At 36.7% G+C, this 15,502-nt stretch overlaps 1 protein-coding gene across 1 annotated transcript in view; it reads right to left on the bottom strand.

Moving 5' to 3' along the window:
- Positions 1–15,502, bottom strand: part of Metap1 (methionyl aminopeptidase 1) — a 90,189-nt gene that overhangs the window by 16,900 nt on the left and 57,787 nt on the right. Inside the window, exons 4-6 of the mRNA XM_013519385.1 lie at positions 8,989–9,040; positions 2,073–2,185; positions 1,170–1,230 (exon numbers count right to left, since the gene is read on the bottom strand). Of these exons, the coding sequence (XP_013374839.1) occupies positions 1,170–1,230; positions 2,073–2,185; positions 8,989–9,040 (226 nt within the window). The remainder of the gene's footprint in view (positions 1–1,169; positions 1,231–2,072; positions 2,186–8,988; positions 9,041–15,502) is intronic.

The following is a 15,502-nucleotide window of genomic DNA, read 5'->3' as shown; positions in this document are numbered from 1 at the left end:
TAATGAAATAATCTAGTCACTACAATGAAAAAAGTGACTTTATATGGGCTCATATGGAATATTATAAGATATCTTAATGTATCAAGAGAAAATACCATACCAAATTGAAAAGGTACATGTGGCATGTTCCTTTTGTGTATAAATGGGCAAGAAGTCTAATGTGTGTACAGATTATCATCTCTGGATAGTTCTGCAAGAAACTGCTCCTAGCGGTTTTCTCTAAGGAGCAGGACTTATTTTTCACTGCATAATAAATATGTATACTTTTTAATATACAAGTAAATAATATATTCAGATTAGAGAATAACATGTCCTCAACAGTATTCTATTCTCCCAACTGTCTTTTCCTGTAATTTATCTGCAACAATGGTTTTAACTAAATTTTAAAGTTATACACAGAAGAACTTGATTCTCTATATCTTAAAATACAAAGGTAGCTTAGCTTATACTAAACCATGTGAAATTGCTGATAGTCAACCATTTTGATACATAAAATCAGTAAATTTGCATAGTCCATTTAAATTGTACAATGTAAGTCCAAAAGTCAGAGGCTATGCCACTTGGCGCTGCAAATCACCTATCTTCTCTGCATGTCTCACTACATATCTATAAAATAGGGAAGACAGCATAACCTACACCGCAAAAGTGCTGGAAGTTTTCAATGGAATAACACATGCAAAAATCTTAGCAAAGTGCCTGACACACAGTTAAGAGAAATAAGCATCAGGTGTTATTATCAAATCAGCAGCAGCAGCAGCACCCTCACCGCCATTCTCATCACCACCACCACCTCCACCAGCACTGCGCCCACTCTTCAGTCAGGCACGTTCCACTCAGGCCTCCACCACCTACTTTTGCCTTAATTTAGGAGGACATGTTGAAATTAAAACTTTTTTATCTAAAAACTGACAATAACTCCACAAAATACAGAATTATCTAGAATGTAGTCTTTAGCAGCTACATAAACAAGGTTTTCAGAACTGGACAGATTTCCTAATGGGGGAAAGTAATGTTCAATTCCCTTGAATGCTCTGAAGTGGCGTAAAAAAGCAATGTTTACATTTATTAGAAGTCCAGCACTGAAAACTTCTATAAGAAAATTACTCTTTCTCTTTGCAGTCATCTTCAATTCCACAATGAGAAATAAAGAACCGCATACTAGAACTTACCTAAGGGATGATCAGCATAATCTGGTCTTTGAATATAACTTGGAACTGGCCTTGTTGGCATCTGAAAATATTGAAGAGATTATTTAAAACCTATTCACCAACAAAGAAAATAAAACTGGCAAAATTAAAAAGCTCAAGCAAAAGTTTTTAAATGGAAAAAGTTTTAAATGACATGTTAAGTATCAAGGCAGATACCTATTTCATTAAAATTAAACCTTTCTTTCCTAGTGCAAAACCACTGTTTCTTAGGAGGTTTAAGACAGGGAAGAATAATCAAGCCATTGGTGACTTTAGATTAGCTGCAGACCACAAAATGCCAGTGTTGTTGCAAAAGCACTGGTAAGCTGACAACAGTGATAAAATACACCACCACGTTCCTAGTCATTATCTCTAGGAAGCAGAATTAAAGACTGTCTTAGGAATTTAACATTTTTCCAAAAATTTAAAAGGAAAAAGAAAATCATCAGTAAAGAGACTAGGTATTTAAGGACAGGAATCAAATTTCAACTTAATTGAATTCCTATGAAAACTCTGCAAAAAACACTGAACTGGAGTGGTCAAAAGTGATCAAAAAGGCAGTTATTAAGGTACAAATGTTACATTTTTTAAAAATTTAGAAAATAATACATATTAACTCATGCCAGAAAGAAAATAACTACTGTACTTTGCCCTATTCTTCTTAGGTTTTAATCCTTTCATTGAAAACTTTCTCCACTTCTTCCATGACTGTTAATTATTTCAACTAGCTTCCAAATAATGTACCATAAGAGCCAGAGTACAAGATCTTCTGTAAATGTAACTCTGCTCCATAGCTCACCACTGACATATAAATCACAATTATTATTTACTGTAAACTCAAAACTGTTTTTTAAAAATGCTGTTTTTATTACTTTATTTACTCACCAGCGGATAATGTGGTCTGAGTTTACCAGTGTATCGATATCCTGCCCACGGGTCTGTATTAATATCACCTTCCAGGGTCCAGGAAGACACTTCTCGCTTTGCCTTTTCATCTTCTGCGGAAAAGATAAATGAAGAGATGTAAAGGGAACCAAAAGAAGAGAATGGAATGTTTCAGTGACCAAGCAGTATACTTTTATTCTCACTAGTTTAAAAATAAAGCCACCTCATGCGCAAGAATCCAGCACATCTCCATCCAACTTAAAAAAGCTACTACTTTACGGCTGTAGTGTTCACAACCCTTACAATCCTCTTAGAGGATCTAAATGTTTTAGAAGAAAAAACATTATAGGAACAGCTCACAGAACTGCTTTGCTCAATGCTAAGTGCATTCTCTCTTCAATTTCAATTTAAATGAAGTTCATTTTAAAATATGAAATATGAACCTTAGCAAAAACTTCTTCAACTGGAATTAGATGTAACAAGGGAATGCTAAGAAGAGATCCTAAATTACCTCAAAATGAACATAAAATCAAAAATAATTTTCTGCTTAGCTGATGAGTAGCTTGTAAGTCACTATGTCCAATTATTATCAAGGCTTTATGATCACCTTTTGCCTCTTTTTAGAAGGGAATACAAGGAGGAAAAGGGGAAAGGGGAGAAAATAATCTGTTGAAAGCTACTGAAAACTCAGAGAAAACAATCACATACATACTATTATTTTAGTTATTAATACATAATAACTGTGTTTACTGAAATGCATCTAAAAATCTTTTTCATAAAAAGCAGGCCCTCTGTGGTACGATTTCAGCACACAAGCTGCACCTCTTCCTTATGCATTCAAGTTCCTCCAAGGCCAAGTACAGATCTACAAATCTCTCAGTGCACATAGCTCTTCTCTTGGTTACTATCATGCAGACTGCAGACTTCAAACTAATTGTAGACATACATGAGAAAAGTAACACTCTCTTAACCTATTCAAAATATGGAATGATATGTGAGGTACTCGGTTCAGTCCTCAGCATGACCAAAGGGGCAAGAAATGGAGTGGGGAGAGGGAAGGGAAAGGACAGGGAAGCGTGGGAGGCTGCCTAGATGGTATCATACGACTTTAAACTAGAGAGGCAATTAAAGAAAATTTAATACCCCTATTTCACAGGTGAGGAACCTGAGGCGATGTGTATCACATGGCCAGTGATTTAAGAACAACAGTTCCCAATCCAATGAACATCTGCACTCCTCCAGATTCAAATGTTAGTGAAGCACACAACTGAGAAGAATGCAAAAATACAGCCAATCTATTTACATTACTTTGGAAGAGAATGTATTTATACTGTCACATAAAAAAAAAAGAAAGGAGAGGGGCTGAAGGGAGGAAAGCGGAGTGGGGGAAAAAGTTATATGACGTACAGGTACAAATTCTCTATGATGAATGGGATCATTATGTGTATCTAAAATGTACCAATAAAATCTAATTGTAAAAAAAAGGAGATTCTACTACATTACTGAACTTTAAATATGCTTTTCCCCTCTGTAGTTCAAGAAAATCACTGTGAATGTTAATAAAAACTCTCTTATCACTCTAGGACAAAAATGGACTCCATTCACTGCCACTAGGATCAAACTTCATAGAAAACTGTTCAAAATGCCTACTTCAGTTATGAATCGTATGACATAATTCTTAAACACAAATTTCAAGAATGATTTTCTCCTTTATGGAAAAGCAATCAAGATTCAGGTCTTTGTTTTAACATATGCCTGAGGAGGAAGGAGAGAGGAAAAAAAACATGTAAAATCTTTCAAGGTTTTCTGCTGATCTACAATCCTTCCCTCCCATAATCTATTTTCAGAAAAGAACTGAAAGCAGGCGTGGAATAAACAAACAAAGCTGAAATATGACAAGTTCTCTCCTAAGCTTTAGATATACTTACGGAAATTTACACTTGAAAATTGAGCCCTAAATGCTAGACGTATAGCAGGCATCTAATATACTTGTACTGAGCTGAGGCTGCAGCAAAATTGCATTAATAGCTGGTCTTTTAAAATAACTGAAAGCACAGGACACTATAAGCAAGCATCTGTAAGCTGTTTTTCATATATCACAACACAATAGGCCCAGGTTAGATATAGGTCATGTCCAAGAGCCAAAATTCCTCAGATCTTGTTTTATGCAAGGTCTAACCCAAAGTATCTCACATCCAGGCTTTATTCTTTAAAAACTTCCTCCAGCCATGTAAGATAACTGTACATGTCTAAACGTGGCCTGGGACAGGATTTTCTGAATAATGAAGTTTCTTCTTTTAAATGGTCATATTTTTGGTTTTTAGGTCATATTTTTGGCTGTTCAAAAGATATACCAACTTCTTCCACCTTTTACTTCAGGAAAAAGAGAAAAAGAAACAAACTGATACATGAGTAACACATTAACTGGTACAGAATACAACAGTCTTGAGTACCACAATGCTTACAGATCAGATTAAAATTAAACTATTTATGTACACTCTGCCAGAAGATCCAGTGTAGAACAGACACACTTAAACATGTACATGCTTTTAATTAAGGACTTTACACTCTGACAAGTCTCCTTTATGATACCCTAAATAAATTCTATTCCTAAGTCACTTAACTCATACTTGAAAATTTCCCAAGGTCTATAAAAAATATTAAGCTTCCATAATTAAGAAAATTCCTGGGGCTGGGGATTTAGCTCAGCGGCAAAAGCGCCTGCCTGGCAAGTGCAAGGTCATGAGTTCGGTTCCCGGTACCGGAGAAAAACCAAAAAAAAAAAAAAAAAAAAAAAAGAAAATTCCTGGCCCAGTTTTTTTTTACTGGTAAATTCCATCAAACATTTAAGGAGAAACTAACAAATACTACACCTCTTCCAGAAAAGAGAGGAAGAAGTATTTTTCATTTTATTTTATGAAACTAAAATTGCTCCAGTATCAAAACCAGATATTAAAAGCAAATTATGGACCAAAAGCCCAAATGAACATAAATATAAATCAGGTATCTTTAGTCAGAGATCAATATATGCTCCATCAAAAAAAAAAAAAAAAGACCGAAGCTATCACCTTCATGACAAGAATTGCTTGCTATGTTACAACACTACTACCTCTTAGAACCAAGTGCCATTTCTTAATATGGCCAACTTCCTAGCTCAACACTCTTTCCCCTAATGATTTTTTCAAAACTTTTCTAAGCTCTAGAGATCACCTTTCTTCATGGCAACCTGTTCTACACTGTCACTCAAAACACTGTACTTTGGGGCAGTTTTTTAGGATGTGAAAGACACCGGTCTGGCTGGCTGACAGTTATCTCTAACCATAGGACCCAAAGGGATTAAGAACATTTGGCTCACACACCGAAGAAAATCACCCCCAAAGACCCACGAGAACACAACCTAAAAAGATGGTACCACACTAAGCACCGTAAGTATAAATAAACTCCAAATAGCTTAGATCCAATACTATAGTAATTACACATTTTTACATAAAGAATACCTGCTATTTAATTCCCTTGTAATGTAAGTAAAACATAAAATAATTATTTCTGCCCTTAGAAATCCAGTACTTGCAAAAACAAGCATACTTTGGAGAGTTAGAAAATTTAAGAGTCTTGTGCTAAACTCTTTTACTAATATTCTGTTCAACTTCAGCCCCTTATACTTCTCTATGCTTTAACTTAAGTATAAAAAACTAACTGGCTCAGAGCTCTGCAAGGTACCTACCACTTTAGAAGGTATGTAATGTACATGTGAATAACACTACATGACTTTATTTAAACTTACCTCCATACTTTGACGTGAGGTGAAAATCACAATCGGCAACTCCTGTTATGCTTTTATAAACTTCCACTTACTCATGCACCACCTTCACTCTAACCTTATCTTCACCCACAACAGTAACTGCAGACATCACTTTATACAGTACAATCACAGAAAATATCTTTGTAAAATTTTTATTTCCTTTTCTTTTTGACATTATGACCTCAGATTTGTTTTTATAAAACAATCTACCAAACCTCCTTAAATCAAGTAACACATAAAAACATACCAATGGACAGATGAATACGAGATATCAAGATCAGTAAGCTAAAACAGCAAATTTATACAAATAATGCTGTGCTACCTGCCAAGCCCTCATCCATCAGGATGGCAATGATATAAAAGCACCTATCAATTTCTAGGTTGCTGTGATGAGCCATCATAAGACAGCTACAATAACTACATGAATTTACAATAGCAGTAGCTAAGAAGCAGTAAATAGTTTCACTTTGTGGTCTCATACACAAAGTAATTTCGAAAAAGAAAATTAAATATTAGATTGTGGAAAATAACATTAAGGTACCAAAAAGCAAAGTACAGTCATCCCTCATAGCCCAGGAAATAGGTTTTAGGGCCTTCCTAAGATACTCAGGTTCCTTTTATAAAATGGCATATATCTGTACATAACCTATGCACATCTTCTCATGTACTTTAAATCATCTCTAGATTATACGTAATATAATGTATAAGCTATATAAATGGTTGTATACTGTACATGTTCACTATAGATGCAAATTCTTTTCAAATAGGTTTGACCTACAGTTATTTGAATCCATAGATGTAGAATTCATGGATAGGGAGCCTGAATATACAGAAGGCTGACTACAATTTTGAGTAGAAAAAAATACAAATTAAAAACTGAACAACAAAACGGATCTGGCTAAATGAAGTCAAAGAGCTCACATGTCTTCTGCCTACATGAAAACAATTCTACCAAAGACATGAGGGCGCCAAAAGATTAAGATACTATCAGATATTTGTCAAGTAAGAACCATCTAGCCTAGCAAAGATCTCAGGTTTCAATGTTAAATATATGAAACAACACAACAAAGATATTATTAAGAATAAAAATAGCTTTCACATGTCAGTCCTTTGTCTGAGGAGTAGCTGGCGTAAGTTTTTTCCCACTCTGTGGACTGTCTTTTCACTCTGTTGGTAGTTTCTCTTGCTGTGTAAAAGCTTTTTAATAAGATGAGATTCCAGCTGTTGATTCTCTGTGATAGTTCCTATGCCATACAGGTTTTGTTCATAAAGTCTTTGCCTACACCTATGTCTTTCAAAGTTTTACTTATTCTATCTTCCAGTAGATTTAGTGTTTCTGTTTTAATATTTAGATCCTTGATCCATTTTGATTTTAGCATAGCGCAAGGTGATAAATATGGGTCTAGCTTTAGTCTTCTGCATGTAGAAAATCAGCTTTTCCTGCACCATTTATTTAAAAAGCTATTCTTCTTACAGTGAGTATGTTTGGCCCCTTTGTCAAAGATCAGGTGGCTGAGCGCTTTTGGAGTTCTTTCTGCATCTTCTAATCTGTTCCACTGATCCTCAGCTCTGCTTTTTCATTAGTACCATGCTGTTTTTATCACAGTAGCTCTGCACTATAATTTCAAATGAGGGATTGTAATGCCCCAAATCTTGCCTTTGTTGCCCAGAATGGCTTTTGCTATTCTAGGTGTCTTTTGGTTCCAAACGAATTTTAGGATTGCTTTGTCTAATTCTGTGAGGTATGCTAATGGTATTTTGATTGGGATCGCACTAAAGATTTATAGCAATTTTGGGGGTATGGCCATTTTCACTATGTTGGTTCTTCCTATCCAAGAGCAAGGGATATCTTTCCATTTTCTGATATCCTCTTTGTTCTCCTTTTTCAGAGTACTATAGTTTTCAATGTAAAGGTCTTTTACTTCCTTTGTTAGATTGATTCCTATTCCATTTTTTTTTAATGCTATTGTGAATGGTGTTAATTCCCTAATTTCTTTTTTTTTTTTTTTTTTGGTTTTTCTCCGGTACCGGGAACCGAACTCACGACCTTGCGCTTGCCAGACAGGCGCTTTTGCCGCTGAGCTAAATCCCCAGCCCCAATTCCCTAATTTCTTTTTCAGTGAGTTTATTATTTGTGCACAGGAATGCTATTGATTTCTGAGTGTTGACTTCATATCCAGCTACTGTACTGAATCTGGTTATTAAATCTAGAAGTCTTTTGGTGGAGCTTTTGGTATTTTCTATGAAGGGATCATGAAGATTGAAAAAAATCAGACCCTCCAAATTCAAAGACCCAATCCAAATATGGGCATCTGAGATGAATACACACTTCTCAGAAGAAGTTTAGTACAAATGGTAAATAAGTATATGAAAAAATGTTGAACACCACTGATTATTTGAGAAATGCAAATTAAAACTATAATGAGATTCCATCTCACTCCAGAAAGAATGGCCATTATCAAAAAAAGAAAAAAAAATAGTAACAATTGCTGGCAGAGCTATGGAGAAAAAGGAACCCTTCTCCACTGTTGGTGGGAGTATAGACTGGTACAACCACTGTGGAAACCAGTGTGGAGAGTCCTCAAAGAAGTAGGATTAGAGGACCCATCTGACCCAGATATTCCCCTTCTGAGTATCTTCCCAGAAGAATTAAAAGCATCAGACCACAATTATATATGTGCACTCATGTTTATAGCAGTACAGTTTGTAATAGCTAAATCTTGGGAGCAACCCAAATGCCCATCAACCAATGAGGGAAATACATATAAGGGAGGGGAAAGGAAGGGAGAGAAAAAAATGAGAAAAGGAGGATAAAATGAAAACTGGGATTTGTGAAGAGGGAGTGAGTGGAAGGGAGTTAGCAAAGACGGGGTGGCAATGGGAAAAAAAGAGGAAATAAGACCTGTCAAGGACAGCTAAAAACTCCCTACAATGAATGTGGTCATTATGTATACATAAATTGTACCAATAAACTTAAATTTTTAAAAAATAGCTTTCAAGGTCATACTTTCAGAACACTCAAATATACATTTTCAGACCTTTAAGAAATTCTGTCTTCCAGCACAAAAGCCACTTTTGAGGATAAATGGTATAAGAACAAGTGATTTTACTTACTTGCTTTCTTATGTAGTAACTTGTGAGTAGCCCAACTTCCTTTAAAACATTCCTAAAAGATCATATAAGCAAGTTAGTGCCACATCTTCCTTAATTAGAAACATTTTTAAGAAATGTTATATATAACATAATGATTGCAAAGTTTATTTGTAACAACTGAAACTTAAGGGCCTGCAAATTAAGTACCTGGGAAAAGCTTAAGCAACGGTATCTGTTCAACATTTCAATTCAAAAATAATCTGAACTTCACTTCAAATAAGCAAGTAAAATTAGTCTACACATTAAATAGTAGTCACAGTATTTCAACTTTATCTCACCAAATTATAAACCATGTGAAAAGATATATTAGCCAATTTCTCATCGTACACTGAAAAAAATTACAAAGAAATGTTTAAAAACTCTTCCATTAGTCATAGTAAATTCTCAATTAGTGATAATACATTACACCACCCATCTAACCAATTAGCGTAATTTCTACATGCCAGCAGCCCTCAGACAGGAAGCCTGGCAAAGGAGGAGACTGCATCAAAATCTGCCACCACCACCCAGACTCAAGCAGAGTGCTGGGTTATGGTGAGGTGTTGCTAGCTGACTGATCAGAATAGATAACTAGAAAGACAAGACTTCGCATTTAGAAAAATGTGTTCATGTAACATATTTAAATTACCAGTAATAAGCAACAAATTGTGAAAATAAACTCAATAATAAATTGAATTCAATAAGGAACTGAAGTAATCAGAAAAATTATTTAAGTAGTCACAGATCTTATTTATACTTTGATTTTTAGCATCTCTGTTGGGGCTGGGGATTTAGCGCAGCGGCACAGCGCCTGCCTGCCAAGCGCTAGGTCGTGAGTTCGATTCCTGGTACCAGAAAAAAACAAAACCAAAAAAAAAAACCGTATCATATTTGCTTCAAAGAGTTCCACTCCTCAAATAAATAATTCAAAATACTAAGAAAACTTACAAGTTGCTACAAATGTTTTTTGTTTGTTTTTGTGGGTTTTTTGAGATAAGAGTCTCCCTATGTAGTTCAGACTGGTCTTGAACTCAAGAAGATCCTCGTGCCTCAGCCTCCCAACTGCTAGGATTACAGGCATGCGCTACCACCCCCGGCTTACAAATGTTTTATCTTTGAAAACATAAAAGAAGAAATGGGTAAGAGAAAAGCTAAGGAAAAAAAAAAAGAAAGAAAAAAATCCCTAAGATACTAGTAATCAAACCACGTTATACAAGTAACATTAAGGCTGCCTTCCTAACAGTTTATCCAAGGACCTCTGGAGGACCAGTTTCTCCTTCCTAGGCCAGGGTCTTTACTCATACCACTTTATTCTCCTGTACGTGCCCCCCCCACACACACACACACAACTTTACAGTTTAGTAAGAAAACCCAGGTCATACTTATGCCTTGTCATACCACAACCTACAACCTGAACTGCCTCCAAAAGTATGAAAAAATATCTAAAACATTAAAGACGTATTAGTGTTGAAGGTATAACTGATCTCAGACTTTTGGAGGAGGTGGAAAGGATGGTGGGCAGAACAATGGCACTTCAAAGATGTCCACGTCCTTATCTTTGGAAACTGTAAATAAGCTATATGACAAGGGAGGTTGAGGGTGCTACCACTGAGAATGACAGATTTTTAGCCTGTTTATCCAGATGGGCCAGTGTGGTCATAAGGACTCTTAAAAGGTAGAAGATGAAGGCAGAAGTAAAGACACATAAAAGATGTCACATTACTGGCCTTGAAGATGGAGGAAACTAGCTATCAACCAAGGAATATGAACAGCCTCTAGAAACTGAGAAGGACAAAGAAGTAAGATTCCCTCTAGGTCAGAGAGGGACACAGATCTATGAACAGTTGTTTTTAGCCCTGAGCCCTGTCAAATTTGTAACCCACCAAAAGGTACGAAAACATATTTGTGTTGTTTTAAACCACCAAGTTTGTTGTAATTTGTCGTATTAGCCACAGAAAACTAAAACAGGAGATAAAAATAAGAGTGTATCCCTTGTTGTCAAACTGCAAAAAATGCTCAATTAGAAAAACAATCAGTTCTTCCCTACCTCTGTTACAGAAACTTGGTAGAAAAACTATTAATGATTCTGTTGCAAAAGAAAAAGATATTGGAATTAATCAATGGTCTCAATAAAAAAAATGGGAATAGGTGTTTTCTTCAATATGACCACATCAATACAAAAAGACAAGTCAATGTTAAACCATAATAATAAAGACAACACTAACTATAACAATTAACAATTACTGAATCTCTGCATTCTCACTTAATCCTCACAAAAGCCCTACAAGACATGTACACAAAGTATGATCCTCATTTTATGAATGACAACACTGAAGCACAGATGTGCAATCTGTCATATAACAAAACCATAATCAGCAGGACAAGGATTCTGATCCAGGATTACATGACTATAGGTCTTACTTTCTCACTGCTTTACTGTGGTATGCACATATGGGGAGGAGCGTATGCAGGTGTGTTCTGCATGTGTGTACTATATTCGAAGCATTAAAACCAAACTTGAAACTAGAAGCATCAGGCTGATCAAACAGCCACACGTATTACCTATACCATTATAAACTCTAAAATTCTACCTTCAAAACCAGGAAACAATAATAACCAGTCTTACGGATTCTCTCCTACAAAATGAGACTGCTACCAAATAGAATGTGCAATTAATATCTCCACAAGAAAATTGCAGATTAAATGAGATAATGTAAATAACATATAAAAGCAGTCAACACGATTATCTAGCACATAGCAAGTATCTGCTTCAGGATGGGGAGGTGGTCTCAGAAACACATGCTTGGGTCATTTCCTTACTGTACAGACATCAGAGTACAAGTACACAACCCTTCACAGGGAAGTCTACCACACACCTGGAACTACACAGTACATACTACTGTATATGTGGCCTGCCCCTGCCTAAAACATGACTCCATGGGAGACAATGACACCCCATACTCACCACTGTGGCTGCCACTCAAGAGGTCCTTCAGGACATACTCTAGAATGAATGAAAATTAATGTGCTCAGATGCGTGTGATTTTTTTCTCTAGCTGTAAATGGACATGTAAACTACTTTCATTACTACCTTTGGGAACAGGCTGCAAACTGTTCACTCCTTTCACCAACATAAGCAGAATCCTGCTATAGTTTAGAGTCCAACTAAAAACGTTTCCAGCCTCCTTGATAGTGGTGGCCATGTAACCTAGTCTGGCAAGGTATAAATCCCATTGTTGGGTGAGGATTCTCAAAAGCCTCTTTTAAAAAAGGTAGGCTCAGCTCATAACCATGTTCTTCTCTCTGCTCCTACCACAACTGACTCATTTACAGAACACAGAAGGTTATGTATCAATTTAAATTTAAAAGAGCAACTGTAAAAACCATCAGAGAAGCAGGGTAAAAGCAGCACGTAAAATGTTATAAAAGCTCTATGGCCCTCAGGCTGCAGCCTCTCTCCCGCTCTCAGCTGGTTTCCTGGCATGCTTCATGGGGATCTGTGTTATGACATTTAAAAAGACAGGAGAGTCTCTTCACGTGGAGAAGGACATTCTTTAGTTACTCTTTTGTGTATTGCCTGAGGCCCGACCAAGCCATGATTGTTGGGTTCTGGAGGAAGTCTAGCATAAGCATTGTAAACCCTGGGATCAATACTAGATGCTTTGCTGAGATATGTGGGAAGGAAGATAACATGATGGCTTACTGGTCAGGTTGCATTCCTATGATAATTGAGAGGTACTGCCCTTGCTAAAACAGTTGATGTCCTCCAATTCCTAGGCTGCCTCCTGGGTTGATTCTGAATAAAAGGTTTCTGAAGATGGTAACCAGGGCTCAGTCCTAGAGGCTGCTAGCACCTGATCACAAGACTTTGGCTCTCTTGGTTTGATTTATTCTTACTTTTCTTATACATCTGCGGGCACCTAGTTCCGGGGATCTGTTCACCCTGGACAGAGTTGGATGAGAAGTCTGACATAATGGCACCTAAAGTGGGGCTGGAACCTGAGTATGAAAGTCGAGCTAGGTATGAAAATAAGTCTGTGAGACTAAGGTATGAAAGTAAGTCTTCGAGACTAAGGTATGAAAACAAGTCTTCAAAACTAAGGTATGAAAGGAAGTCTTTGAGACTAAGGTATGAAAGTAAGTCTTGGAGGCTAGGGTATGAAAGTAAGTCTTTGAGACTAGGAAAGGGAATTAAGGGAATTAAGTCAGTGCTTGACTGACCAGAGAAGAGCCAACGGACGAGAACTTGAAAACGAAGGGAGTCTTGGAGACTATGGAAAAGGAAATTAAGTCAGTGTTCAGCAGACCGGAGAAGAGTCAACGGATAGGTAAGCCCGGTCTCTGGGATTGTTTCATCAGGGTTACTGTAGGAAATTTTCTGTCTCAAAAAGAATCTGAATCAGAACAGGAAATCTTGCAGGATAAGAGAAGATAAAAAGAAAAAAAAAAAAAAAAAAGAAAAAGAAAAATAGGTTAAACTGCTAGCAATTAAAAATGAAACAGTTTCAAAAACCAATGTTCATAGATATATATAAAAATGTTTGCTGCTTTCATGGTTCCTGTATTTACTTTTCTTTTCTGGATTGTGGATAGATGGGAATTTAATACTATAAAGGATTGAGCTGGGAACTGTAAAGTTGAGTCCCGAGCCCAAGCGGGACAAGGGCAGCAGCAACGCCAGAGGAAGAGGCACAAAATGGGTTCAGGGAAAGCCCTGGCCTCTGGTTCTAGGCAGACACAGCTGCCAGTGTGTCTGCACAGCCTGTTCAGATACAGCCACTGGCACACGCTACCAGCTACCAACATGTGTGCCAGAAACCCAATGGACAGGACATGACTGTGGTACGCCCTGGCTCTCCCCCTGACCAGTGCAACAGGCATGCACAAGGCTGTGCCCAAGTTTGGCACAGGAAATTCATCCAGCTAAAATCAGTACCTGCACTCAGAATTCAGAAGAAAAAAAAAATGAAACCAAAAAAACTGGACATCCAGGGGCCACAGTGAGAGCCCACACCAGGTACTAAGACTATGGAGCCACTGCTAGGAGCTCACCCTTCCCTGAGGTGATGGAGTGGAGGCTTGGACCTCGGTCTCTCCTCCAGATTTATACTAACTCCTGAAACGGGACCCCAAATTATTCCTACTGGGGTCTATGGACCCTTGCCTCAGGGTACAGTGGGACTCCTGCTAGGCCGCAGCAGTCTTATTTTAAAAGGTCTTTAGGTTTTGCCTAGTGTTACTGATGCTGATTATACAAGAAAAATCAAGGTTATGGTTCAATCTACTAAAAACACTGTGACACCTATTGGGTTCAGAGATAAAATTGATTACTTATAGGAAAAACATTTTTAACCGCTCCTAGACACAAGTGTAGATGGCCTCCAGGTGTGGCAGCTGCAAGTCCATACATGTGATTTGTATTTCCTGACTTAGAGGTGCTGAACTGCTGACCTGGAGAGATACAAAAAGGCTATTTGCTTGAAAATAGTTTCACAAGAAATAAAGCCTCACAGAGAATAGAGTGATTTTTTAAAAATAAAAGGCTTTTTTATATTTTCCCCTTAAGGTGATAAATTTAAAAGGTTGTTTACATACCCAAGATAGTAAGTTTGCCTTTGGTTTAAAACAAATGGTATTTTCTAAGGTTTACAATAAGGGAGATATTTTTAAAAGATTATTTAAAAAGAAAAAACCAACCATAATTTCGATAAATAAAATTTTGTCCCTTCTCTCAAAAAATATACATATATTTCAGTGATTGATTTGGTTTTTTACAGTTATAGTAAAAAAATTTTCCTCATTTTAGACTCATACAGCTAATAAAAGTGTCTTGTTTTAATTACAGTTTTCTTCTTGACATCATATACAGGACTTGCTACTGATTTAAGTCTTTGGTGCTCTCATGATTCCTAATGATGTTGATTGCTTGTTTTACAGTCCAAAATTAAATTGGTGTAAAAAAGCTTTAGTATTTTACAAATAAATATAAAAGTTTAAGAATACAATCTAAAAGCAGCGTGATTTAAACAGTCATTTAATTTTGACATCCATTTAAATAATGACAGGCCTAATGTTAAAGTCCAAAGAATGTAAGCTTATGGTAACTTTTTCATAGTTGGGTCACCTATTCCAACAGACAATTTACACAAACTGTTTAGATCAACCTAAATGCTTTTCAGAATGTTTGGTAATACTAATTGGCTCCATCCAGATTTTGGACTAATTTCTCTGGTGTTACTAATTGTCATTATTCTTCAGACAAATTATTTCAAATTGCTTCTGTTTTCACAGATGGGTCTTCTTAGGTTAAGGGAGTTTACATTAGGGCTTCCTCTTCCAAAATATTGGATACAGGTTTCTCACTTTATCATCAAAATTCAAATTACAAAAACAAAAGGGGGGCGCGCCCAGGCAGCCAGTTCTCCGGGAGCTGCAGCGCTCCTGGGTCCGAGTGTGGGCCGGACTCATACCACCGCGATTCCCAGCCGAAAAGCGC

The sequence above is a fragment of the Chinchilla lanigera genome, unplaced genomic scaffold (assembly GCF_000276665.1).
Source record: "Chinchilla lanigera isolate Chin_1 unplaced genomic scaffold, ChiLan1.0 scaffold00004, whole genome shotgun sequence".
In the NCBI taxonomy this organism is placed as follows: Eukaryota; Metazoa; Chordata; class Mammalia; order Rodentia; family Chinchillidae; genus Chinchilla; species Chinchilla lanigera.
The sequence above is the reverse complement of the archived record's forward strand: the minus strand, read 5'-3'. Positions and strand labels throughout refer to the sequence as shown.